Source organism: Podarcis gaigeae (assembly GCF_964106915.1).
Source record: "Podarcis gaigeae genome assembly, chromosome: 1".
NCBI lineage: Eukaryota > Metazoa > Chordata > Lepidosauria > Squamata > Lacertidae > Podarcis > Podarcis gaigeae.
In genome coordinates this window covers 56733655-56759200 of record NC_139678.1, presented here as the reverse complement: position 1 = coordinate 56759200, position 25546 = coordinate 56733655, and the positions used below count along the sequence as shown (strand labels likewise).

The 25546-nt window shown below is 41.1% G+C and overlaps 1 protein-coding gene across 2 annotated transcripts in view; it reads left to right on the top strand.

Annotated features, from left to right (window-relative positions):
* TRIM44 (tripartite motif containing 44) overlaps positions 1–25546 on the top strand; it is a 91153-nt gene that overhangs the window by 32748 nt on the left and 32859 nt on the right. The window contains exon 4 of one of the 2 annotated variants that reach the window (XM_083752727.1): positions 3191–3210. The exons of the other annotated variant lie outside the window; for it this stretch is intronic. Within the exon in view, the coding sequence (XP_083608853.1) occupies positions 3191–3210 (20 nt within the window). The remainder of the gene's footprint in view (positions 1–3190; positions 3211–25546) is intronic. 2 annotated transcript variants of the gene reach the window in all.

The window sequence follows — 25546 nt, the reverse complement described above, 5'->3', positions numbered from 1 at the left end:
GGGCTGATTTCCTTAAGAATGGAGAGGTTTGATCTTGCAGTCCATGGGACTCTCAAGAGTCTCCTCCAGCACCATAATTCAAAAGCATCAATTCTTTGGCGATCAGCCTTCTTTATGATCCATCTCTCACTTATATAACTTTAAAGTGTGGTTAAGTACTCATATTACTAGACAAATTTAATAAGAAATAAGTTCTTGAATCTTGTACTATTTTATTATATCTTGATTTGTGGCCTGCACATTCATGGCACATGCTTACAGTTAAGATTGTCTTTACTCCCCATCTAAGACTTTATTCCAACTTCTTGAATAAAAATACAAATGTAACCTTGGTGAAACTTTAATTACCATATTTTTTTGCTCTATAAAACTCACTTTTTCCCTCCTAAAAAGTAAGGGGAAATGTGTGTGCATCTTATGGAGCGAATGCAGGTTGCGCAGCTATCCCAGAAGCCAGAACAGCAAGAGGGATTGCTGCTTTCACTGTGCAGTGATCCCTCTTGCTGAACTGGCTTCTGAGATTCAGAATATTTTTTTTCTTGTTTTCCTCCTCCAAAAACTGTGGTCTGGTGTGTCTTATAGAGCGAAAAATACGGTACTTCCTAGAAGTTGTATCACTGATTTTAAGAAACTAAGTTAAGAAAGAACTTGCACTGATTTTTTTTTTAAAATGTTATAAGCACAGATTGAGCCTATTCCACACCCTTTGATTCACCTGTCTTAGGAAAGGAACCATAGGTACTTTGATAGTTGGGTGGAAAGGTTGTTGATCTCTATAGATCACAGAAATATTTTTACTGTTAGTACCCTGGTATCTTTTGTTCACTTTCTGTTCTGCAGCTTTCCCCCCTCAAGAAGGAAGGGTCTCTGTAGCAGTCATTGAGTAAAGGGATTTTCTCTTCCTTTAGTCTTGTGAGGAACAGGGTTTGTTCACCCACGTCTTTAAAAATTAAATGCCAAGTCCTGTTAATCATTGATTTTTCCACATCAACCTTCTTCGTCTTGTCTCTGTTTCTTGCAAACTGTATACCGTGAGCTAGAGGTAAAGGGACCCCTGACCGTTAGGTCCAGTCGTGGACCACTCTGGGGTTCCAGTGCTCATCTTGCTTTATTGGCCGAGGGAGCCAGTGTACAGCTTCCAGGTCATGTAGCCAGCATGATTAAGTCGCTTCTGACGAACCAGAGCAGCGCATGGAAACGCCGTTTACCTTCCCACCGGAGCAGTACCTATTTATCTACTTGCATTTTGAAGTGCTTTTGAACTGCTAAGTTGGCAGGAGCTGGGACCGAGCAACAGGAGCTCGCCCCGTCGCAGGGATTCGAACTGCCGACCTTCTGATCGGCAAGCCCTAGGCTCTGTGGTTTAGACCACAGCGCCACTCGCATCCCTAGTGTTCCCAAGTTCTCATATGCTAATTATGCCTTGTGTGGGGCAATATTTCTCTTTGTCTAAATAGTTATTATACAACTTTTTCTCCTCCCTGCCCTTTAAAAAATACAAAGAAACAGTGAGCCTAGAAATAGAACACTTCTGCTGTAGGCTCGGTGCTAGAATAAACATTATTTTAAACAGAGCTGTAATTCAAGAAAGGACTAGATCTGGAAGATGACTGATGAATTCGTAAATGTAGTTTTAAACATGCAGTATATCTAAAAACAATAAATTCTTCATTAATCTGGATCTGCTAGGTTAATGCATGAAAACTGAAATAACGTAATAGCCCTATTTTTGTTCTGACTAATTAGGTTTCATGAGAGGAAGGGGGCAGAAAGAGAAATAGGACTGTTCTATCACTACATTCTGAGGCAGAAGTGGGGAATCTGTGTCCTTCTCGGCAGTGCTGAATTCCAATTCCCATCAGCCCCAGCCAGCGTAGCCAGGAATGAGGGGAGTTGTAGGCCAAAAACATCTGGAGGGCCAAAGGTTCCCCACTCCTGTTCTGAAGACCATGTCTTTGCCAATCTCATGTTGTAGGGGTGGGATATGGAAAGATGCTGGCTTATGTGCTACACACCATATCTTATGAACACATGAAGTTTCCATGTTCAGAATCATCTCATTAGGCTGCCTAAGCCATTGCTGGCTACGTTGAGTGGCAGTTGCTTGGTCTAAGAGTGTTTTTAACTGGAGATGTTTGGAATTGAACTTGGGACATTCAGTATGCAAAGCCTGGCTCTCTGTTCTCCATCTGCTACTAGGCTGCTGATGTAATGTTTGCCCAAGCCTGCCTTTAAAAACACCAGTTGCTTACCAAATAATTTAAGAAAGCATGGATGAGTTATATGCATTTCTTTAATGTCATGGATATGCTCGCTTGTCTCTTTAAACAAATGTCTATTAAATTTCTCTATTAACTGGAAGTTTATATTTTTCATCTCCTCCTTATCGGACCCTCAAAGTGAGCAGATATCAAAGCTTGTTTAATGTTGCCCTTTTCTCAGCCGAAGAGAAAATGTTGCTTGTGTAACTCCACAGTGGTATTTACATAGAACTGATTATTGCAATGCCCTTTCCTCTCTCAGAATGTGATATAAAATGTCCTTAATGCGCCACGCTTTAATGAGCATCGAGCCAGCTTCTTTCTTTGCCTTAGCGTATGTGTTGCCTTTAGTTCGCATGCCTATGTGAAGACAAGAAGGAGCCAGCCTAATTTCTATGGGATTGTAGGTATTTATCATTTAAGCACCAGGGCATATGAGGGAGAAAAAACCCCATAATGTGAAATGTTAGGTACCATTAGGGCCTTGTGCAATCATGTGCCATCTGCCATCCCAAGCACTGCATAAGTGTTATCAACTATAATTCGTAGCAGGATGAGGTGGTGTCTTCAGCAATTTTCATCCAGAACTCTTCTCAGCTGGCCAGGATGACCTGAGAATCCAGAGTGAAGGGCTCAAGCGTGCTTAATGGATGAATGGGGAGATGATCGCTGTTGTTACTGCCGCAGGCCCAGTGTAATAAATGAGCTTTTCTGTGTGCCCTCCTGGTTGCATGTAGCCTGCAGCTTGCAATGTAATGATAATGACCTCCATTAGCTGAGTGGAACTTCTCTTTTTATCATTGGACACTAAGCCTTGCACCTGACTGTCATACATGACTTACTCGCACTAGTCTAAACATGAAAATCAGTGTTTGCAGGGCTGCTCTCAACATTGTTTTATTTTTGTTTGTTTGTGTGTTTTCCTGCAGAGAACAGATGAAGAAAACAGGTGAGTACACTGACTTCTTTCTTTCCAAGTTTATACATTTCACTAGTTTTATACTTTTCACTAATTTTACAGTCATGTTAACATTTCAAAACTTGACTTCCCTCTCTTTCTGGAGTCCCTTAAATTTATTTTTAATAACCTTTGCATATCCAAATTAACTTAATTTGTTCATTTATTCGTCTACTTTAAATATATACTCTTATAAAACTGCAGGTTATTACAATAATCATGCCAATGATCTTATCTGTTTACAGTTGTGTCTGTAAATATTCAATAACCCATTTCCATTCTCTTATAAAAACCTGTTATCTTGATTTCTTATTCTTTCAGTAAGTTTTGCCATTTCTGCATATTCCATAACTTTTAGTATCCATTCTTCTTTTGCTGGGACTTCTGCTTCTTTCCATTTTGTGGCAAGGAACATTCTTGCCACTGTAGTAGCATACATGAATAAGTTTCTATACATTTTAGGTAGTTCTGTCCCTATAATTCCCCAAAGAAAAGCTTCTAGTTTGTTAAACAAAGGTTATTTTAAACATCCTTTTCATTTCATTATCTATCATTTCCCAGTTAGCTTTAACCTTAGTACAAGACCACCACATATGATAAAAAGAACCTTCTCTTGCTTTCGCCTTTCTTCCTTGTTGTAGAAGTTTGGGTTTTCAACCAAGGCTATAGCTAGTAACACGTTGAATCCCTTATGTGAAAACTAGACCTGTAAGCAAGGGTTTTGTTGTTCATTTCAGTCTGAACATATAATTCATTTTGGTAATTGCTACCATGGATCCTCCAGGGTACACCTGTTATCTCCAGTGGTTAGGGGAATCTCTGTGTGGTTCCTGAAAGTCAAGGCATGAAACACTGGGGACAAAGATAGGCAGTCAGCTGTGTTGTGTGGTGGCTGATGCTTTGAACTATAGTCAGGAAGAGAAGCAGTAAGCTTTTCTTCCCTGTTGGTATTTTCTGGTAATCCCATGTGTGTGTTTGGGATTGCATTCCTTTTTTACAGCTCCAGATCTGACTTTAGGTTCTGTGCAGTGTTTTGTTTGGGAGTGGGCGAGGCATATTTTTAACACTCTTCCCATCAGCTTTTCACAAAGGGATCTAGAAGCGTTTGCCCAATTGCAAGGAAGCATGTGTATTAAATAGTGAAAGCAAAACAAAAAATCCAACCAGTTTGTAAGTTTGTTCAAGCAAGCAACACCGAGAGCTGCTAGTATGGCATGAAATGAAATATTTCTCGTCCAACCACTGATTCTAGTTTGAATTCTCTACACTGCATATTTAGCTAACAAAATGCTACCTAATAAGATTAACTCACAATGACTTACCATGGCCTAATTGTGCCCCCTCTGGACAATTAATGAGCTGCTGTTATGGTCTAAAGGCATATGAGTTGCAATATTGGTCTATATATAATCTTGTGACAGTGGTTATTGCCAAGTATAGAAACTGAAATCAAGCTAATTTCACATGTTATTGTACCCAAAAGTAAGATGTCTTAGATTCCTCCCCCACTTTTTTCTTTTTTTAAAACAATGTTAATTATTTAGATTTTTAGTGGCCTTATAAATATCACCTCCAAGTTATAAAAATCACCTCCTAGTTATGTGCAATATAAAGATAACATCATTACAAAATCAGATGTAAAATTCAGAGATTAAAGCACACATACAAAATCTGTTCCAGTGATTTTTACTTGAGTAAAGAAAAGTTTTTGCCTGGTGCTAGAATGATGGCAATGTTGGAGCCAGGTGGGCTGTTTTGGGAAGAGCATTCCATAGAAGGCCCTCCCTCTTGTTGCCCCCCTCCAGAGCGAGCACTTAGAGGAGCGCCTCAGATGATGCCCTTAAAAGACTGGGTAGGTTTGTAGGGGAGAGGATGTTCTTTGGGTATTGCTGTTCTGAGCCACTGTGAGTTAAAAACAGCACTTTGTACAGGTTTATGAATTTTTTACCTCTTGCTGTGACCAGTTCTTTGCTCTTTATCTGTTTTATGCGTTTATAGATACACAATCATTTGACTGTTTTTTCTCTCCTCTGTGAATCTCTCCAATCCCTATTTGTGGGAAGGTTAATCCAATATATATTGGGCTTCATCACATTTATTTTCTGTTGCATTTTAAAACACACACACACAACTGCCTGCAGTACCACAGCAGGGAAAGGGGAATTCATTCGGACAACGCCCGCTGCAATCCTTATGAAGTCTATCAATGTGACTTCCACTATTTTGACATTGAGTTTGGTGCAGGCTGACAGGCTGAATAGATTGCTTCTTCCTCTCTTCCCTGTGGGCCTTATTTTTCATAGCCATATACTTTCCTCAGTAGGAGGGGAGACGTGCTCTAATAATACAAGGCAAGCTTGGCATTCCTGATACACATTCCAGATTGCCAGCCAAATGAATGCCCAGGTGAGTACTGCGCATGCCCATCATTCCAATAAGCATAGGCTGTTCTGCATTGTTCTCGGGGAACAATTTTGACTTTGTGGGAGTTGGGAAGTGTCCATTCACAAAGAGAGAAAAGGGAAATGGATTAAGTCAACAAGATGATGACGTGCAGAGCTAGAACACAAATTTTTGTGCCTTTCTGTTGGCTGCAGACATGTTGACGCTGTTTAACACTGATATTAAGAGTACTCAAGGCAATTGGCATGGAATTTTCCAGGCTGAGTTGTTCAACTGAATTTATTGGTGTCTAAGTAGCTTGTTTTATGTTGCTCTTCTATCTCACTGCAGACCTTGCGATTTTAATGTATCTGTGTTGAGTAGTTCATGGTGCTTTGAAATGGCACATCCGAAAGAAATATCAATAGTAAGACAACTTCTCTTCAAAGTAAGGAGAAAGGTGACATTGCATCTTGTAATTTTCTGGTTCTTGCAGTATGGAGTGGGCCAGAGTTGGCTGCAGAACTGGCAAAAGCCTTTATGGATGATATTTTCCTTAATCAGCAAGGGGTGGGTTTGGTGTGAAATGAATGGAGTTCTCCACTATGTGCATTTTTTTTTTAAGCTGCCGAGCAGTGAAAACCATATCCACTGTCCCCTTAGAAGGTCAAAAACCATTTTGGGATTCAGGAAGGCCATGGATATAGTTAGGAGGCGGTTTGCTAAGATCCTTGCAAGAATTCTGCCGGCCGCAGCTAATAAAGAGATGCCTTGATAGTTTCTGCAATCCGTTCTATCAACCTTTTAAAAAGAGACTGATAATTTTGGCATCCCCAAAGTCTGCTGGGATCTCCTCTCCCACATTTTTTCAATGAGCTTGTGAAGTTGTTGTGCGAGTTCAATTCTGCCCACTTTGAAGACTTTGGCGGGTATCCCATCAGGTCCACTGGTTTTGTTGTTTTTCATTTGGTTAATAACAACTCTCCCAGATTTGGAGATACTACAAGCACGTCTCTAGTTTGTTTTTGCAGAATTTGTGAAAGGAACTCAGCAGCTACAGGGGAGTTGCAGTTAAAAAGATACTGGTAATGTTCTTTCTTGACCAAACTGTGGGAGGCAGTGGAAGACAGGGGTGCCTGGCGTGCTCTGGTCCATGGGGTCATGAAGAGTCAGACACGACTAAACAACAAATGTTCTTTCCTGTGCAATGCAATAGCTTTTTCATCTTTTAGAAGTGTGGTACTCTCTGTTGAGCATAGGGGGCATATGCCATAATTTATTGGCCAATACATTGTTTTTGTGGCTTTAAAGAAACTCTGTGCATCATGAGTGTCAGCTAAGTGATGGATCTCTTGAGCTTTTTTTTAATCCACTAGGTGTTCTTTAGTTCTCTGGTTGTTCTTGAACGTCAGCCTTAGCTGAGGTGTTTTTCTTAGTGGCGCAGTTTCTATCTCTTTGCCAGATCTGAAAGGCTTTCATTTTCTTGTCAATAGTACATTAAATCTCACTGTCATTCTCATCAAACCAGTCCTGGTGTTTCTTAGTTTGGTATCCAATAGTTTGTTCACAGGCTGCAATAATGAATACACAAAGATCCTATACGCAAAGATTTTCCTCTGAGGCTCTTATCTGGATACCCAGAATGAGGTAGTTGTGGTGCCTCCCTTGTGATATTATCGCCTCATAGAAACTTGCCTGGCATCTAGGATAATGTCTTCATTTTCCGAGGCTTTCACCCTCTGTCTTCCCAATATTCCCACCCCAGTGTGGTTGCTTATAGGACTGCTGTTTGCGGTCCTCTTGTTAGTTATTGTAAGCTGACCAGGACATTTTGAATTGAAGTGTAGAATGTTTCTAAACAAAAACTGTCTTGTATCCACTGCTGTTGCTCTGGGAAGTCTCTGCAGCAAGTCTATTTTCATTGATGGCAGCTTTTCGAGAGCTCTCCCTAATAAGAGTAGCCTGGATTATATTTTCACGCTTGCATTTGTACTGTATCGGAAAAATAACTTCCTTATGCATGCCATATTTTCTTTCTGATGTCATTTCTGTTCCAAAGGATCAGACTTCCTCTCAGTTTCTTTATTTCATCGTGCTTTATCTGAACATTGCCCCCCTCAGGGAAAAAAACAACAACCCCAAGCTTCTAAACTTTCCACCCAACCTAATTTGCTATCTTCTCTCTTGATGCGAAGGGTGCTTTTGTATCCTTTCTTAATGGCGTAGTCTTTTTCTCACATCCTGTCCAATGCCAAGTCCTTCTGCTTTTTTCATTTTGCCCTTTCCTTTCTGTAGCTGTCTTCCATATGCTGACTTACTCTGCAGTAGTGGCCTTCTCTGCTGCTGCTCGCCTATCTCTTCTTATTATCTTTGTCATATTTATGTCCTATGTCAAAATCATGCAAACCCTGACAGTGACCTTCAGATTTCCTACATCCAAGGAATCCTGTCTGCTCAGGAATGCCTGTCAGTGAACTCAAATGCATCACATATGATTCTGGGGCATTGATCTTCACACTTTTTGGTCTCCGCGAGCCTGTTCCATGTCGATTTAGCTGCCAAAAGACCTTCATGGGACAGCTGGGAAATTTCTTTTTTGTGAATCAGCATTAGGCCTTGCTAGGCTTTGCTGTTGCTCTGCAGATTGTGTGCCGCAAATGTGTTCAATGCTCTCTTGCAACTTTATGCTACGGGGGCAATCAGTAATGGTGGATATTGATCAATGTTGTGTTTCAGAGAATCGTGTCTGTTGTTCTCAGAGAAGAAGTCCTGTTAAATTTCCAAAGAATTCCACTTTGGAAAAATTGTTGTGTTTTAGGGCTTGCAGTTTGGTTCCTGTGGGGGCCCCACCAGTTTGGTCTCATTGCTGCTGTTTGTAGAGTGAGAGAACAAGCCAGATTAAAAGCCTGTCTCATTTGGAAACCATTAACCGTAATTCACGTTTCACACATAACAGGAAGTCTTGATGAACTCCAGCTTTGTGGGTTGCTTTACTGCTTGCACAAAGGGAGTAGTGAAGCAGCAGCAAAGGGGCTGTAATTGTGTGGAACCTGGCTTATTTAGCTAGGGTGTGATCAGGTGAATTTAGACATTACGTTGTGCACAAAAATAAATTACCCACACTTTGCCTGTGCCATTGCTGCCATCTCACCTGCTGCTGCCTCACCTTCCTACCCTGCCCCCTAGCCATACCATCACCTATTGGTTGGATCACTGCCAGCGCCAGGAACTCCCCATGTACTGATGCTCCAGGGAGAAAGGATGCAAGTAGGGGGTTTTGCGGGGCAGGGGATGAACATGAAATGTGACTAGTAGCAGAAGTTTCAGGAGATAAGTAAAAATATTGTGAGGAGCATTTGGTGGTGGGAATGGAAAAATATGATAGAAAATGGCCTTCTCCACTTGGAGCCTTTGGACCAGCAAATTCTGCCTAAAACAGGGAGCCTGAGTCATAATATCTCAAGAGCAAATGTCTATACTTAGCTTGAGGATAGCTGATCTATGTTGCACCTTGCCACAAGGAAAGCAGTGTGGAAAAGAATTTAGACTTTTAAAAAAATGAATTAGGTATCAGTAGAAAATAATATCTAAAACTGCCAGCCATTTATGCTTAACTCTGCCTGCATCTGCCACCATTTTGTGATTGGTGGGATTAGAAATGTGAAGGGCTGGAGGAAATGGCAGTGAGAGAGGAGAATATGGTTCTCTTTCCCATTTTTAAAAGTCCTTCGAATCTCTAGGTGGGACCTGTTGGTTTTCAGCCGCCGTAAGTGGATGCTGAATGTTGTGGGTTTGAGAACCACTGGGGGTAGGATGAACAGGGACAAATCCTGCCTGTCAGTATGGAACTTGTTTTAGCAGCATTGCATATTGTTTACTGTATTGGTGAGAGGCTATTTTTTACCATGGCTAGTTGACTTACTGTTTTGTTCCCTACCCTTCAGTGTAATGAGGAGTGGTATTACTAAAAGCACTTCCACAAGAGAGACTTCAGGCACCCTTTAAACACTGCAGCCTTAGGGGGAGTCCTAGTCTCACTAAATTTCTCACTGTGACAGTAATACATTGTTAACAGGATCCCAGCAGAACCTGAAATTACAAATGGGACCAATCTACTCACCTTACACAGATTGGCTCTGAGTTAATAGCCTGGCTCTCCCACAAGGGAGTAATTGTCCATTGTCTCTCCATCTGTCCTGCCTCTATCTCTATTTGATTAGAACTGGCTGAGGTGAGAGCCATTTGATGTGCATGAAAACTGAGGTTTAACCAGTGCTTAGTCACTCCTTTCTAAAGGCCTTTTTTCCACAGGGAAATTTTTAAACAAGAAAGTTAATTACTCTAGGCAGCCCTTTTCTGTCTTTCCCTTCCTGTTCCTAGATATTTTCCGAAATCCCTTCTGTTTGCTGTTTCCTTTTATTCTTCCCTCTGAGAAGAGCATAAATTAAGCATTCGTAGAAATTTGCTAAGATATAAAATTCTCTTTTCTCATGAAGCAGATGTCATGTAGGCCTTTATACAAATCTGTGCCAATCCCCCCCTCCAAAAAAAAGGACATGGAGAAACCACAGTATCCAGAAAACATATTTTCTGCCTATGTAAAAAGTGACTGCTCTTCTTTAAAAAAGAATAGTTTAACTACTATATGCCAGTAAAGATTGTGATAATGTTTCCTCATGATAGTCACGGTTTCAGGGCAAATGCATATCCAGTACTATGTTCTTAATGTTCATTAGTGTTCCTTGGCAGCATAACTAGGTGCAGGTCCATTCATGTAGGCACATTAGTCTTCAACCTTTTCAAATCCAGGACCCATCTTCAGCCCAAACATGCATTTGGGCACCCATTACTTAAGGTTTTAACCATACATTTGTATGGTGCTGGAACTGTATGCTGCAACCTACCATATAGCGTCCCTCCACCTATGTGGGGGTTATGTTCCAGGTTTCATGTGCCTAAGTGAAAATTGTGTGAGTGGGGAGCACCCTCTAAAAGGCTTCTAGATACCCATTTTTCCCAACACCACAGCTCTCTCTTCTGTCCTTTCTCCACAAATTCTCTTCAACCAAAGTTGAAGCTCTGTGGCACACTGGGGACAGCGCGGAACAATGGCTGCTGCTGCACTGCCACTCGCATCAGCTGCTAGGCAGGGAGGCTGAGCAGCCTAAACAAAGCCCCGCTGTGCCTCTGGTCTCTTTGGGGCTTTCTCTACCCTCACTGAAGTCCTCTTTGGGCACGTGGATCTTCTCATGACCCACGAGGACTCTCGCAACTCTCTCTTGCCATTTCCTGGTTTGAATCTACTTACCGGTATTTCTTTCCCGGCGCTGCACGTATGCACAGTCGTGCACGAGTTGAAAGCACGTAAGTGCGGGATGCCTGTAGTTCAGTCTGCAACCCAGTATTGGGTCCTGACCCATCAGCTGCAGATCAATTATCTATCCTTTCTTGGCAATGCTTTATTTCTCCTTTGTGCCACTATAGGTACATTGCATTTCAGAATTCAGGCGCTAATGGTCTCAAACAACGGGCAAAGCAGAACTTTGCGATTAATCATTTAAAACTTGGTGATCCAAAAAAAGGTTTTGTACATTTCAGTATGTTGCCGAGCAAATGCAGTCTAACCTGTAATCACTCCCTCTGTGCTTACTTATATTATATGTTAATTCTGAAAGCCCTCTTCTTCTTTGCTTGGGTTTAGAGTACTGCTGCTCTTGACTTTTCTTTCCAATTAAGGATCTTCTAAAATATTTAAAACAATGAAAGATTGAAGCTGAAAATGGCGAAAGAATGAGCGTGTTCAAGTAGTATACTGTTTTACAGTATACTGATTTCCAGAAGCAGTATTACTCTTTTCTCACTGGGAAAAAAGGCGAAAAAAACTATATTGAGCTTGCATTTAGTTCCACGTGGCATATTCCGTCAGTAAATGAAAACTTACATGTTTCTGTTAATCTCATTATGTAGAAATGACTTCGGCCATACATGCGCCAGATGGAATGAGTAAACAGTGACTGGAGTGAATTAATCCCCACCCCCTTGCAAAAAGAATAAGGATAGTTACAAAGAATGGGGGGAAAGAACACTTCACAGTTAACTGAGATGCTTATAATATCTCTACTGCCCCTCTGTAGAAACTGCTTTAGCTTCGGCTGCAGTTGCAATCTGAACTATATAGCTTTCATGAGATTGTGCTTCCTGTCTACATGGCAGAAGGGGAAACCAGAGGGGCTAGTATTGAATCCTCAAACATAACTGCATTACAAAATAAGAACCTTGTTGTATCAGGCCAAGAGCCAATTTAATCCATCATACTCTTTCTTTCCTACTTCCCTACTTCCAGCAGCCAGTTGCCTATGGAAAATGCAAGAGCAAGACATGAGCAATGCAGGATTCTGCTGCTGTTCCTCAGAAATTGATATTCAAAGCTTGTTCTGCCATCATGACTAGTAGCCAGTGAAATTCTTATCCTTCATGCATTGGTCTAATCCAGCTTGAAAGCTGTCTAAGTTGGTGATCATTTGCAGGTCACCATCTGGTAGTGGGATGCCATAGATTTTAAGTAGGCATGGTATGAAGAAGGTGCATCCTTTTGTCTGTCTTGAGTCTTGACTCTCCCGCCATTCATTGAGTCTAGTATAATGAGAGAGGGAGACAAACTTCTCTCTTTAAATCAAAGCAAGGCACACTTCAGTATGGGCATGTTGGGGCAATAGATTATATCTAGCTGTGCGTCTCCTCATTGATATAGTAGCAGCTTCGGGGTATAAAAATAGGAGTGAAAGAACACAAATTGAAATCATATGCTGATGATCTTATGTTGTCGCTGGAAGACCCAAAAAAGAGTGTTGGTAAAGTATTGGAACTACTAGAGGAATTTGGAAAACTATCCGGTTTTAAATTGAACAGAGCAAAAACCAAAATAATGACCAAAAATCTGGAAGAAAAGACAAAAAATGATCTCGAAACTCAAACAGGGATTAAAATTGCCAAAAAAGTAAAATATCTCGGAATCTGGTTAACCATGAAGAACATAAATCTGATTGAAAATAACTACAAGAACACATGGAAAGAAATAACAAAGGACTTGGATACTTGGAACAGAATACACCTCTCTTGGTTGGGGAGAATGGCTGCGATCAAAATGAATCTATTACCAAAATTACTCTTTTTATTCCAAAATTTACCGATAATTAGGGGAATTTCACTATTTAAAGATTGGCAGAGACTACTTTCTAAATTTATTTGGCAAGGAAAAAGACCAAGGATTAAATTCAAATTGCTCACGGATCAAAAAGACGGGGGGGGATTTGCGGTCCCAAATTTACAGTTATATTATGAAGCAGCATGCCTTTGTTGGGTAAAAGAATGGATTGTCATTAAAAATAAAGATTTGTTAGATCTAGAAGGTTTTAACTTAAGATTTGGATGGCATGACTATCTGTGGCGGGATAAAGGAAAGAAACATAAAGATTTTTCTAACCATATTATTAGAGGGCCACTGTTAGAAGTGTGGGAAAGGAATAAAAAATTATTGGAACAGAAAACCCCCTGGTGGTTATCACCAATCGATATACTGACAAAAAAGAAAATAAACACTGAAGGGGAAAGATGGACATATGAAGATCTATTAGTTAGAAATGAATCCGGGTGGGGAATCAGACCATATGAAGAAATAAAAAATAAGTTGACTGGCTGGATTCAATATCACCAAATTAACTCCATGTGGACGGAAGATAAAAAGATTGGGATAAATGAGAAGAAATCTAGATTTCAGATTGAAATAATAGAAGGAAGAACAAAATTACTATCAAAAATGTATAACCAGTTACTTGAGTGGGACACCAAAGATGAGGAAGTGGGCAGTGGATTTAGGTTATAATATAGAGTTTGACAAATGGAAGGCATTATGGTGTAAAGGTATGAACTTCACGGCATGTACAACACTCAAGGAGAACATGTATAAGATGATGTACAGATGGTACATGACGCCGGTAAAATTGGATAAAATTTATAAAACAGGTGATAAAATGTGTTGGAAATGCAAGAGTAAGGAGGGCGACTTTATACATATGTGGTGGTCATGTGAGACACTTACAAAATTTTGGGAATCTATCTATAATGAATTAAAAAAAGTCCTCAAATACACCTTTAGCAAAAAACCTGAAGCTTTCCTCCTGGGGATAATTGGCGAAGAAATCAAAAAGGAAGATAAAACATTTTTTCAATACGCAACAGTGGCTGCCAGAACCCTCATAGCACAGTACTGGAAAACGTCTAAAATCCCAACGATAATAGAGTGGCAATCTAAACTATTTGACTATTTAGAACTGGCAAAATTGACACAGAAAATAAGAAATCAAAAAAGTACAAAATTTAATAATGAATGGGATAAATTTAAGTTATATATGGAAACAGAAATAAAAGGAAAATAAAAATGTTGATAAAAAACAAATATATATTTGAAAAATTCACAGTAGGTATGAGATAACGCTTACTACGTAAAAATTGCTTGAAAAATGAGACACTGCGGATAAAAAATATGATAACTTTATTCCGAAATCGAGATAAAGGGAAGTCGATGAGTGTTTGTCAATGTAAGTTGAGCTGTCTATGTTTTTATGTATTACATGTTTCGTTTTTCTTTTTTTTTTCTTTTTTCCTTTTTTCTTGGCTGTGTAAGTATGTTTGTGATATGTATGATATGTATGTTAAAAAGCAATAAAAAATATTTTAAAAAAAAGATATAGTAGCAGCTTCTGTGAATGAAAAGGGGAGAAGCTGATTATCACAAATTTGCTTGGACAGCTGGCCGCAATTTTTAGAATGTCTGCACTGGGAGGGTTTAGAATTTTATTGTAGCAATGAATGTGACTTTATCTCTCCCTAAAAGGGCTCTGTAAATCCCCTCATGTAACTAGCCCAATATCTAGGTGATTTGAGAATGGGATTGGTGATCCTTATTATTTCTACAGCACATTTCAGGTGCTCAAATCACTTCCTGTGCATTATCTCAGTAATCCTTGCCACAGCCATCTGAGGGAGGCATCATTATCACCCTCAAATTGCAGACAGAGAAAATATGGATTTGTTGTAATTGAGTATAACATGCAAGTATCTGAAAAGAAGAGCTAAAGTGGAAAAGTCCCTTTTTTGTTTTAGGACTGAGGATTTAAATGGTCTCTTCTATGTGGCCTCATTTTGGTTTCTGAGATGTCTAATTCTGGGCAGTCATTTGTATTGTGTCCCATAGAGCGCGGTGCTCAGGAGACTTGAGTTGACACCAGCAGATATCTTTAGAATAGCAACGGAGAAAAAGGTTGTCCTTTGTCAAATTTATCTGTCATCTCAGGGGACACAGCAGCTGGGTGTGCTTGGAATCCACTGAATAAATGGCCTATACTTGCTGTGGAACATAAAGGGACCATGATTCTTAATACTGTACATTGCTTCCATCTGAAGCCATGGTAATGCTTTGAAAAGCTTCTTCCGATGTTCATGATGAATCAAAGGACTCATGTTGGTCTTATATATATATATAGAACAACAACAAATACACAACATGGCTGCTACTACTATGACTGGTAGTAGTAACTGAGTCACTTTGAGAGACAACAGTTGTAAGAAATGTGAAATCAAAATACAGTAAGATGACAGCAGCTTTAGTATTAATCCAGTATTGTTTAATAATTCAGTTTATGCCCCTGTTAATGTAGGGCAGGTTAACATAAAAGAACAATACAACTATCAAATGAAACATATAAAATACAGAATGTAAAAAACAGCAACACCCAAGTATTAACAGCAAGCAATAGCAACTGATATGTGAACTCCGTACATACTCAGGGGCTTGGGCAAAGTGATGTGTCTTCAGCTGCCACCAAAAAGTAAACCATCTCTGCAGCAGACATACTTTGAAGGGGAACCCATAATTGGAATAGGGTGCCACTACTGAAAAGTCCCTATCCTGTGCCACTGCCCCAAGTATTTTGCTTGCTATATGAACTAATACAGTCATACCTTGGTTTCGAATGCCTTGGTACTCAAAAAAATTTTGGAAGCCGAACTTCGCTTGCGTGCAGGAAGCTCCTGCAGCCAATCGGAAGCTGTGCCTTGGTTTTCAAATGTTTTCGGCAGTTGAACAGACTTCCGGAATGGATTCCATCCGAGAACCAAGGTATGACTGTACTCCAAAGGCTGAAAGTGTGATTTTTTAAATTTCTGAGCTGCACAAAATCTGTCTTCGGTTCGGGTATTTACCTGAGCATGTGAGGGCTAATCAAAGGGTCAGGGTGTGCATGCAAGGCTCCCTATCTCCTACATGTCTCAAGCGCGCCTCTTTGGAACTCCTTGTGTTCAGCAAAAAGCTCTGCCAAAGGTTCCTACGTGTGTTGTGATGAACACACTTAGAAATCTCATGCGTTATCTTATCAGGCTTTTTGATTGCAGGGAGGTTTCTAAGCATGTTTCACGGCCCTTAGATACCCTCTGCAGACCTTCATGCCAAACAAGCAAAGGTCTAAAAGAGCAGCCTGCATTTTCAGGGACGTTTTTATCAATCCCCCTTATTAGCCTTGCATGTTCGGGCAAGACTATAGATAAATATAGATAAATGCACTTTGTGGGCAGGATTCAGCTAACAAGCAGAAACCTTACACAAGGACTTCTGCACGTGCTACAGGACTTTCCTCCCTCTCCTCACCCTGAAATGCTTGCGCAGATGAAACGTTTGTCATGGGCTTTTAAAAATACATATTGCTGGACCAACTATTAACTCCTTGCTAGCATGGGGATTCTCAGCGTACCCATGTCCTACTTGGGTAACAAGTTTTTCCAATTTTATCATTCATGAAGATTCTCCAGCAGATCTTTAACTTTGACAAATTTCATATTGGCAGAAGAATTTATACACAGAAATGCTGCTATCAGTAGCTCTCTTTTTAAAAACTAGATATGTATGTAATTTCCACTGTACTCCTTTTGTCACTGGAGCAACTCACAGAACCATAGTTTTGTCCTTGAAGTAACCTGAAGGATTGCTCCTGTAAATAAAACAAGCATTTTGGAGAAGACACAAACAACTGGATTGTGTTTCTCTGGAGCGTGAAAGGGCAGGGAGCAAGGGAAGGGCAGCTATTGCCTCCAGATACATCACCACCATCATTATTAACTATGTTTAATATGGCTAGGATGAAAGTGGCTGGGAGACCAAGGCCCCAGCTGAGGGAGCAGGGGCGGGGGGTGTTGCACAGGGATGCAAACATGCCTGAAGCACCTGGCACAGGACTGGGAACAAGATCTGCCTCTAGGTCTTAAAGCTCCACTTTAACACAGTCACTGTGCTTGTAGAAACTCCTCATGCTTTCAGGTAAGCTTTTTTGGACTCTGACGCCTAGTTCATTGGGCAGAAGGTCACCTGTGATGAAGGGAGTTCTGTCTCAGGGTACCCAGAGACTTAAGGTTCCTATCCTAAACCCACTTACCTGGGAGTAAGCCCCACTTCAGTTGAACTTACTTTTGAGTGGCTGGGATTGTGCCTTAATATCCTACTGGGGGCTTGCCTTCTGAGGAGACACAGTCCCAGCCTTGGTGGGGACACGTACTCTTGCACCATTGAGCTTTATAGGGCTAGCAGGGAAGCAACCACATTTGGAAATGAAGGGAAAGACACCTCTGCCCCTTGTTAGATTTAAAGTTCACAAACTAAGGCTATTTTATTAGGGCTAGCTCCATGGCGGACCTGAAAGAGGAACGCCTGTTCTTCTGAAGTGATGCTTTTACAGCCTACATGACAGCAAGCTTGTCCTGTCCTGCAAAGTGGGTAGGACACCCCCCCCCCCCCGCTTTGTCTGACCCTATTCTGCTTATTTCTCACAATTATTATTTTTTTGAAAACTTATGCAGGATGTACCTTGGGTTTAACCATTGTGTTACAAGGCTGCCTGTGGATCAGAAGGAAAGGAAGAAATTACGTCCCTCCTAAGCTCAGTACAAACTTATTTTTGGGTGCGTGTCTTCATTTCACAGTCCCTCGTTTCACTTCCTTTTCCTCTCCTGACATTTTACTGCACATGCTTTGCTAATAGGAAGGAAAGTGTTCCCACTGTGGCTATTTCTCTGCCTCCCCCACCCCCGCCACCAAAAAAAGTGTCACTGTTCATCTAGCAGCAGGTGCAGGCAAGTTGTTGTTGTCATAGCAACATGGGAAGAGTGAGGGAAATCGCCTTAATTCCGCAGCTGATCGTTAAGGGGGGACGGGAGAGAGGAGATAATTGCAGGAGAAAAGGGGAAGTCAGTAATTATATGAGTGCAGCGCAGATGAAAAGGCAGGGCGCAGATGCTGTTGGTGTGTCATACCCCACGTAGCCATTTAAGTCCCTGCAGTCTGCAAAGTGGTGCGAAATGCGAGATAATGTAGTTTCAAGCAGGTTAAATGAGCTCCTTGGGGGGGATGGCAGGGGAGGGATTCACCTTTCAGAAGGGCAGCATGCAAAAAATCATTAGACAAGGGGTAGCACCTGGAGTGCTGTAGACAACATAGTCCGTTTACAAGACAAACACAAAATGTCCCGGTTGGAGAGCATGGAATGCAGATGAGTTGGCACTCTCTCCCCTACCTTCTCTCACTCACTTACTTACTTTCACGCGCGCACACACACACACACCTCTGCCTCACAGTGAGGATGGCACCCCAGTAAACATTTGCACGTACACACCTAGTGGTGTCTTGGTTCTCAATCGCCTAGGTACTCAAACGCCGAAAACCTGGAAGTAAGTGTTCCGGTTTTTTAATGTTTTTTGGAAGCCAAACGTCCAATGTGGTTGTTGGCTATTGTTTCTGGGGCACCTGCACCAATCAGAAGTTGCGCCTTGGTTTTCGAACATTTCAGAAGTCAAATGGACTTCTGGAACGGATTAAGTTTGCCACTTTTGTTTTTGCTATTTATTTTGCATTTTTGTTTTTGAGGCTTTTTCGGTTAATTTGGTTTTGTGACTGTGTGGAACTCAGTTCAGCTACTGATTGCTTGATTGCTTGATTGCGTGACTGCAGAAATGGCTAAAAGCCCCCCATCCAAACAATGACTTATCATCAGTGTGGGCAAGAAAAAGAATTAATTTTAATTTTTATCATCTACAATACATAGTTCAGTACATTGATTATTGCTTTCATTTTATGGATCAACAGTCTCATTAGATAATAAAAATCATGTTAAATTGCTGTTTTAGAGGTTGTTTTTAAAAGTCTGGATTGGATCAATCCTTTTTGCATTACTTTCTATAGGAAAGCGTGCCTTGGTTTTTGAATGCTTTGGTTTTGGAAAGACTTCCAGAATGGATTAAGTTTGAGAACCAAGGTAACACTGTACTTCTGATCTGTCTTAGCAATTGCATATTAAGGCAGGAATATCCAACATGGTGTCCCAACATAGTATTACTCCCTCTGGCCACGGGAGTGGTAGCCTGCATTTGTTGACTAGGAATAAAATTGTAGTGTGGGCTTTTTGGGTATCCTGATGAGGGTTTGATGCTTGCTGCCTTTCTCATAGATACTTGATAAAATAAGTATCCCATATCTTTCAGTGTCCTGGAAATAAAATGGAGCATGGCAATATTTAGTTCGCAGGTGGGGAACCTAATTAAGCCCACCAAGTTTCCTCACTTGACCTGAAAGGCAATTTTGGCCAAGCTGCACCCACCCAACATCTGATGCCTTCCTGTCAAACTGGGCATGTGAGAGGTGGGGGAGATAATGATCCAGCCTGCCATCTAAACTAGCTCATCTGATTGCTGAAAAGGGGACTAACATAATATAAAAGAATGGAGGAAGAGAGGGATGCTGCTGGTATGGATTGGCATCCATTCTTTGAGTGTTGCTGGCAGGCTTAGGCCAGGAAGACCTGGGGTCAGATTTGTGTTTGACCGTGAAGCTCACTGGGGACTTGGAGCAAGGCAGGTGTTTCAGTGAAGGAATCGAACAACCTGTCTACACCTGAACCAGGAAGCCCATCCAGAATCAAGAGCTTTATGAGGCCAAATGAGACCCTAGTCTGTGTTGGGTTGAAAGCTGCAGCACCACTGTCTTGCCACCTGTAGGAGTTTCACTGTAGAAATTTGGACAGTTCTCCACTTGCAGATTTCTGCTGCCAGAACCTTCAGCTTCAGTTCCCAAACTCATCATCACCTCTTAATCTAGCCTCTCTCCCGGCTTTTGTAATGATACAAGGGGATAGACTGTATAAAAGTCACTTACAGCTCCTTGGAGGAATGTTGCAGTGCAGATGAGCTAATCATAACCTTTCAAGTCATCTTGATAGGTAGAATGGCATATAGGTTATTTGCTAAGGTGAGTTTTGTAGCATACTTACCTTCATGAGACACGCGTGCGAAAGCCTGTAGAGGTTCCTGAGGAATGGTTTTATACTGGTGAATGTCGTTTTTGTTAAGGCAGTGACCTAATTTTGCCCAATCTGTTGGTCTGTTTCTTAGACTCCTGTGTCAGACAAAGGGATCTGTGTGACTCAACTAACAAAGCATTTCTGTGTTGGACTTCATTTAAAAGCGCAATTAACTTTGCCATAGTCCCTCTATTGCATCCCCTGCTTTTTATTTCCTTGTACCCCCCTCTTCCAAAAAACCCTTCTTTTTCAGAGGTTTTATTTGCTGCCTGGCAAGCTGCACTATAATTTGGAGAGAAGCACTGAATGCTGGAGTTGAGGTGTTTGAGTGACATAATAATCATACTGGAAAATGTAATTTTCTCTGCGTAGTAGAGATGGGATTATTTCAAGGAGATCTCATTAATGTGCCATTTGCCAACAAAGGGCCTAGTAACCTGTCTCTTAATAAGATTAGCTCAGGGGTCAAAACACAGGAGGCTGTTAGGGTGATGTATTTGTCCTTTTGTTCTAAAGAAATACATTGACTTGGATCCTAATTTTCCTTCCTTGTGCAGGACAGAGTTCATTTTTCACACAGCAGAGCTTCCCTGCCTCCTGCTTAACTCTGCAATCCCTTGTCCCCTCACAAAATGCTCTTGGGATGGGAGGAACATGAAAATGGTTTGATATATGGCCCTAGGCGGTGCAGGTGGAGCAGAGATTAGATGGGAATCACCCCTCCCCACCCCCTTCATGGATCACTGCCTTGCCGTGGCGAAGCGGCTTGAAGAACTCAGAGAAGCTATGAACTATGCCGAGCAGGGCACCCAAGATGAACAGGTCATAGTGGAGAGTTTTGACCAAACGTGATCCACCTGGAGGAGGAACCGGCAAGCCACTCCAGTATCCCTGCCAAGAAAACTCCATGGACAAAGACAACAGGCATATAAAAGATATGACGCTGGAAGATGAGCCCCTCAGGTCGGAACCAAACTGCGGGAGGCAGTGGAGGACAGAGGTGCCTGGCGTTCTCTGGTCCATGGGGTCACGAAGAGTCGGACACGACTAAACGACTAAACAACAACAACAACAACCCCTCCCCACCCCTTACGCGAACAGAGGAACAATTTAGGATCCAAGCCATTATCTTCTTACATTCAATTTCACTATTTCATCAGTCAAAAAACCATTTCACATTCTGACCTGTATGAACTATATTTCTGTGTGTCAGGGAATTCAGAGTAGTGGTTATACCTATTGATTAGAAGTAGGTCTTTTTGGATTGTTTTTCTAGGCCAGTTCCTTATCTGCTAAATGACATTGGACATTGGTGTATGAATTGTAAATATCATTACCCAGATCAGAATTAGCTTTTTCATTAGAAAGCCTCATCTTCCCAAAGCACTTTTTTTGAATAGATTTTGTGGATCATCATCTCTCAGCTCGTCCTGCTGAGTTCTAAGTACCGAAAGGACACAGTAAATGAGCACAAAGAGGCTTCAGAAAGCAGAAGTGTGCAAAGAATGACTTTGGTCACTCAACAAAGACAGCCAGGAACAGCCAGGGCTGCTTGCTGCTTGCATTACTCCTCATCATATCCTTGAACACTTGTTGGTAAAAATACTTTGTTCAAGAGGCTATTAATAAACATATTCTGGCACAACTCATTATAAAATAAATCTCACCCCTGGAGGCTCTATGGAAAGCTGGTATAGGCAGCCTGCTGTCAAAGCCTTGGAAATGGGTAGAAACACATTTCTTTTTATGGTGTCTAATCTTATAAAATTAAGATGGAATTATAACCCCTGGTCGGCATCAGAAGGTCTTGATGGAACAGCGCAAGCAGTGCACATTCACAGCCCCAGAACTCATGCTGGCAAGGCCAACAGGTGAATATGGGGCACCACTCCCCGGTTGGTGAAGCATAGAGGCTCAGTTTGGGTGTGTTCTTGTCACATGACAACAGCACAACCTGTGCCTTTCCAGTCCCACTCCTGAAATGGCCTGTTCAGGGGCTGTTCTGCTGGCTTGCACTGTCGGGGGTGTCCTGAATGGTAGCTTTTGCCTGCCCACCCACCATTTGGGTGGACATAACAGGATGCTCCACACCACTGGGCTTCCTTGATGATAGCAGAGCTTCTTTGCTGGCAAAGTCTGGCAGAGTTGAGCAGGACTGGGCAGGAAATCACCTCCATTCCACCCCAACCACATCCAGCATGGCAGACTGGTGATTTGGATAGCTCTATCTGTCACTGTGAATCTAAACAAATAGGTATGGCATTTTGAGGCAGAAATTCATTATCCCACTAGTATCCAAAATAATGTCTCTTATGTTGTATAGAACAGCTGTGCTAGCATAAATAAGGCTGCTTATCTCCACTGAAAGATTTGGATGGATCTGCTGTGAATTGCTTTTAAGTATGTAAACAAAAACAGTATTGAAATTGGTACAAGGTGGAAGCTCACTGTGATCTTTAGATTTGAGAAGACGTTCAGAGTGTACCAATTTATTTTTTATAAAGGTTTTTTTTAAAAATAAATACTTACCATTTATAATATCAGGGCACTGTAAAACAATAAAACACAAAACATCATTAAAATCAGTACAAAACAATTATAAAATGGTTGTCCAGTCAAAAATGCTTCTAACAGCTACATAGGCCTGGCAGCATAAAAAAATCTTCAGTAGATGCCTGAAAGTAAAAAGTGAGCATCCCTGCCAGATCTTTGCTGAAAGAGGGTTCCAGATCATGGGACCAGTGGCTCTAAATGCCCAACTTCTAGTTCATTGGGCCTCTGAAATATGGAGGACAACTCTCAGTGCTCTTTCAGATAAATCTCAGTGAATGAGCTCAGATAATAAAGGCTCAGGCAGTTTTTATGGTATCCTGGACTCAAGTTGTTGAGCACATGCAATGTTATTTACTTCCAAACATAGTGCTAATTATCTACACACATGCCTGCCTCATGTAGAAAAGAACTGCATAATAAATTCTGTCCCATAGCAGCCATTCTTCTTTCTCTTCTTTTCTTTTATGAACAAATAGTATTTCCTGGAAAAGACTATAAAGTGCAAAAACCCCATCAAAAGAGCCAACTTTTTGTTTTTCTTCTAGTTACCATCAGTCCTCTTTTGCTTCCATTTGGTTTTCAAACTTTGCTTCAGTCTGAAATGCTAAAGTTGTGCTATGCCCAGTAAGGCATGCATAAGTGTATGAACCCACCAAGCCAAATACAGTCCATGAGTTAGATATAGCAGCCTACAAGATGCTTTATAGTTCTGGTTTATTGCCTGCCTTGAATTCAGGAATGGAGTGAAAGTCTCAATAGTACATGACTAGGTTTGATCAATCACAAATTAAGCAGTGAGGTTTAAACGCTGGCCTCACTGTATGCCCTGAAACAGGACTAATTAGAGTGTCTCAGCACCAGACCTGTGTAATCTGCAATAGAAATTGCTCATATACATTGTACAAACTAAAATGCTCTACTTTCTGATGCGTTTCTGTAAAACAAACCAAAATACACACACAGAGAGAAACCAAGTGTGTTCTACTTCAGTGTACTTGTACACTGTCCCCCTTTCTGGTCCTTAATTATTGAAACATTTGTCCTTTTTTATTTCGTGGTGAGTTCATGTGATTGCACACATTTATCAGAGATGCCTTTGCTAATTTAATTACCTGCTCTGCAGTTAAAAAGAGGGGTGAAGACCGCTGGGCCTCTCAGTTTGTATACTGCAACTAATCTGCACTTGATCCTTCCCTTCTTATTTGTGGCCATTTATTTTTACAGGATATAAACATTTATGTTCAGAGATTCCTGAAACGTCCTTTCATTTATTCGGCATCATGCACAGCCTTCTCTAAACAAATTGATACGTTCCAGACAATATCATCATCTGTTACTCATCCTGATCTTATATTTTTCTTTATGTTTTCACACTGGATTCCTGTCTTGCCTTATCATTTTAACACACAGGCACACACGCAATTGTCTAGGCCTCTCACAACCTAGCTTTTTGTTGGTAATTGTCAGCTCCTGTAGGGCAAGAGACCTGTCAACAGAGACCTGAGTACTCCAGTTCCCAGTTCTGTCTTCGTACCTTCTAAAACAAGAAATGAGCGGTGGTTCATGCATACAAGCTGATTCCTTTCACTTGCAGCAGTCATATTATTAATGAAATGTAAATATTTTGTCACTGTTGTTTATTTTAGAAGGTTGTTCAATGGTTTCTTATGTGAGGCTGCCTTGTGCTCCAGAGTGAAGCATACAAAAATATCAAAAAATAGAATGAAAATAAATATTGGTATTTTTTTTGCAAACACTGGTGCTGCTCATGGGGCACGAAATGCTTCTCTCCCTTGTTTATAGTGGTATTCCCAGCTACATGCCACTACGAAGTGCAGTAAAAAATGGTAGACTCTTTAGTTATGTGGACCGTAATGTCTGTCCTTATCATACAGTGTGGAAAGTGGCTGGTCCTTGAAAGGTTACCTTTTTAAAACCATCATCATCATCACCTACATGCATGTGCATCTGGGCAGATAGTTAATGAAGAGAATGATCTCTCTGTCAACTTGTATAGGGAGAGAGACAGAGAGAAAAGCCTGATTCTCAAAAATAGAGAGGCTATCCCAGAAGCCAGATCCCTCTTGCTGTTTTGGCTTCTGGGATTCAGAATATTTTTTTCTTGTTTTCCTCCTCCCAAAACTAGGTGTGCCTTATGGTCTGGTGCGTCTTATGGAGCGAAAAATACGGTAGATCTGAGGGTGGTTCACAGCATCAGAATTCAACATAAAACACAAAATGCATAATCAAAAGAAGAACAAAACAAATAACCCCCCTATTAATTAAGCATAGCTACTCATTGATATTGAAAGTAGCCCCAATTAATTATGATGCCCATCTGTCATTGAGACTGAAATGGAGGGTTGAACTTCATTACTCTAGATCACTCTTACCCCTACCTACCTGCGGGGAGGAAGATAGAGGAGAGGGTGCTGAACTGTCTCTGTAGAATCCAAGCCACTTCAACTGATGAAGGTAACAATAATACCTCAGCTACCTTGTAAGTGGGCAGGGAGCAGCAGGACCTCAGAACCCTCTTATGTGGATTGGGGGAAGCTAGACACATGCTGCATTTCCTATTAATAAAACTTAGTAACCGATAAAGGCACCAGCCAGAAGTTTTGTTCTGTAAGTGCATCTGTAAGTCTTTCATCTCACAAAACTGAACCTCTTTCCTCTAAAATCTCTGCGTTTTAAAGTCAGTGATTGAAAGGGAATGTTTAGGTCCAGTGGCTATAATGCTAGAACAGAGAAGGCCGAGTTTGAAACCTTGGCCAACCATGAATTTCTTGGGTTTGAGTTTAAGACGTCTCTCGTAGAATAAAAATAAGGTGGCATGCCTGTGGAGCTGGGGATCTTCTTCTTCTTTTATACAGAAGTGTAAATATTTATGCAACTTTCCCTGAGCCTTTCTGATAAAACACATTACATATTGAAATAAAGTATGAGCTCTTTGGGACAGGATTTGTTAATGTTGCTGCCTCAAGCAATAGGGC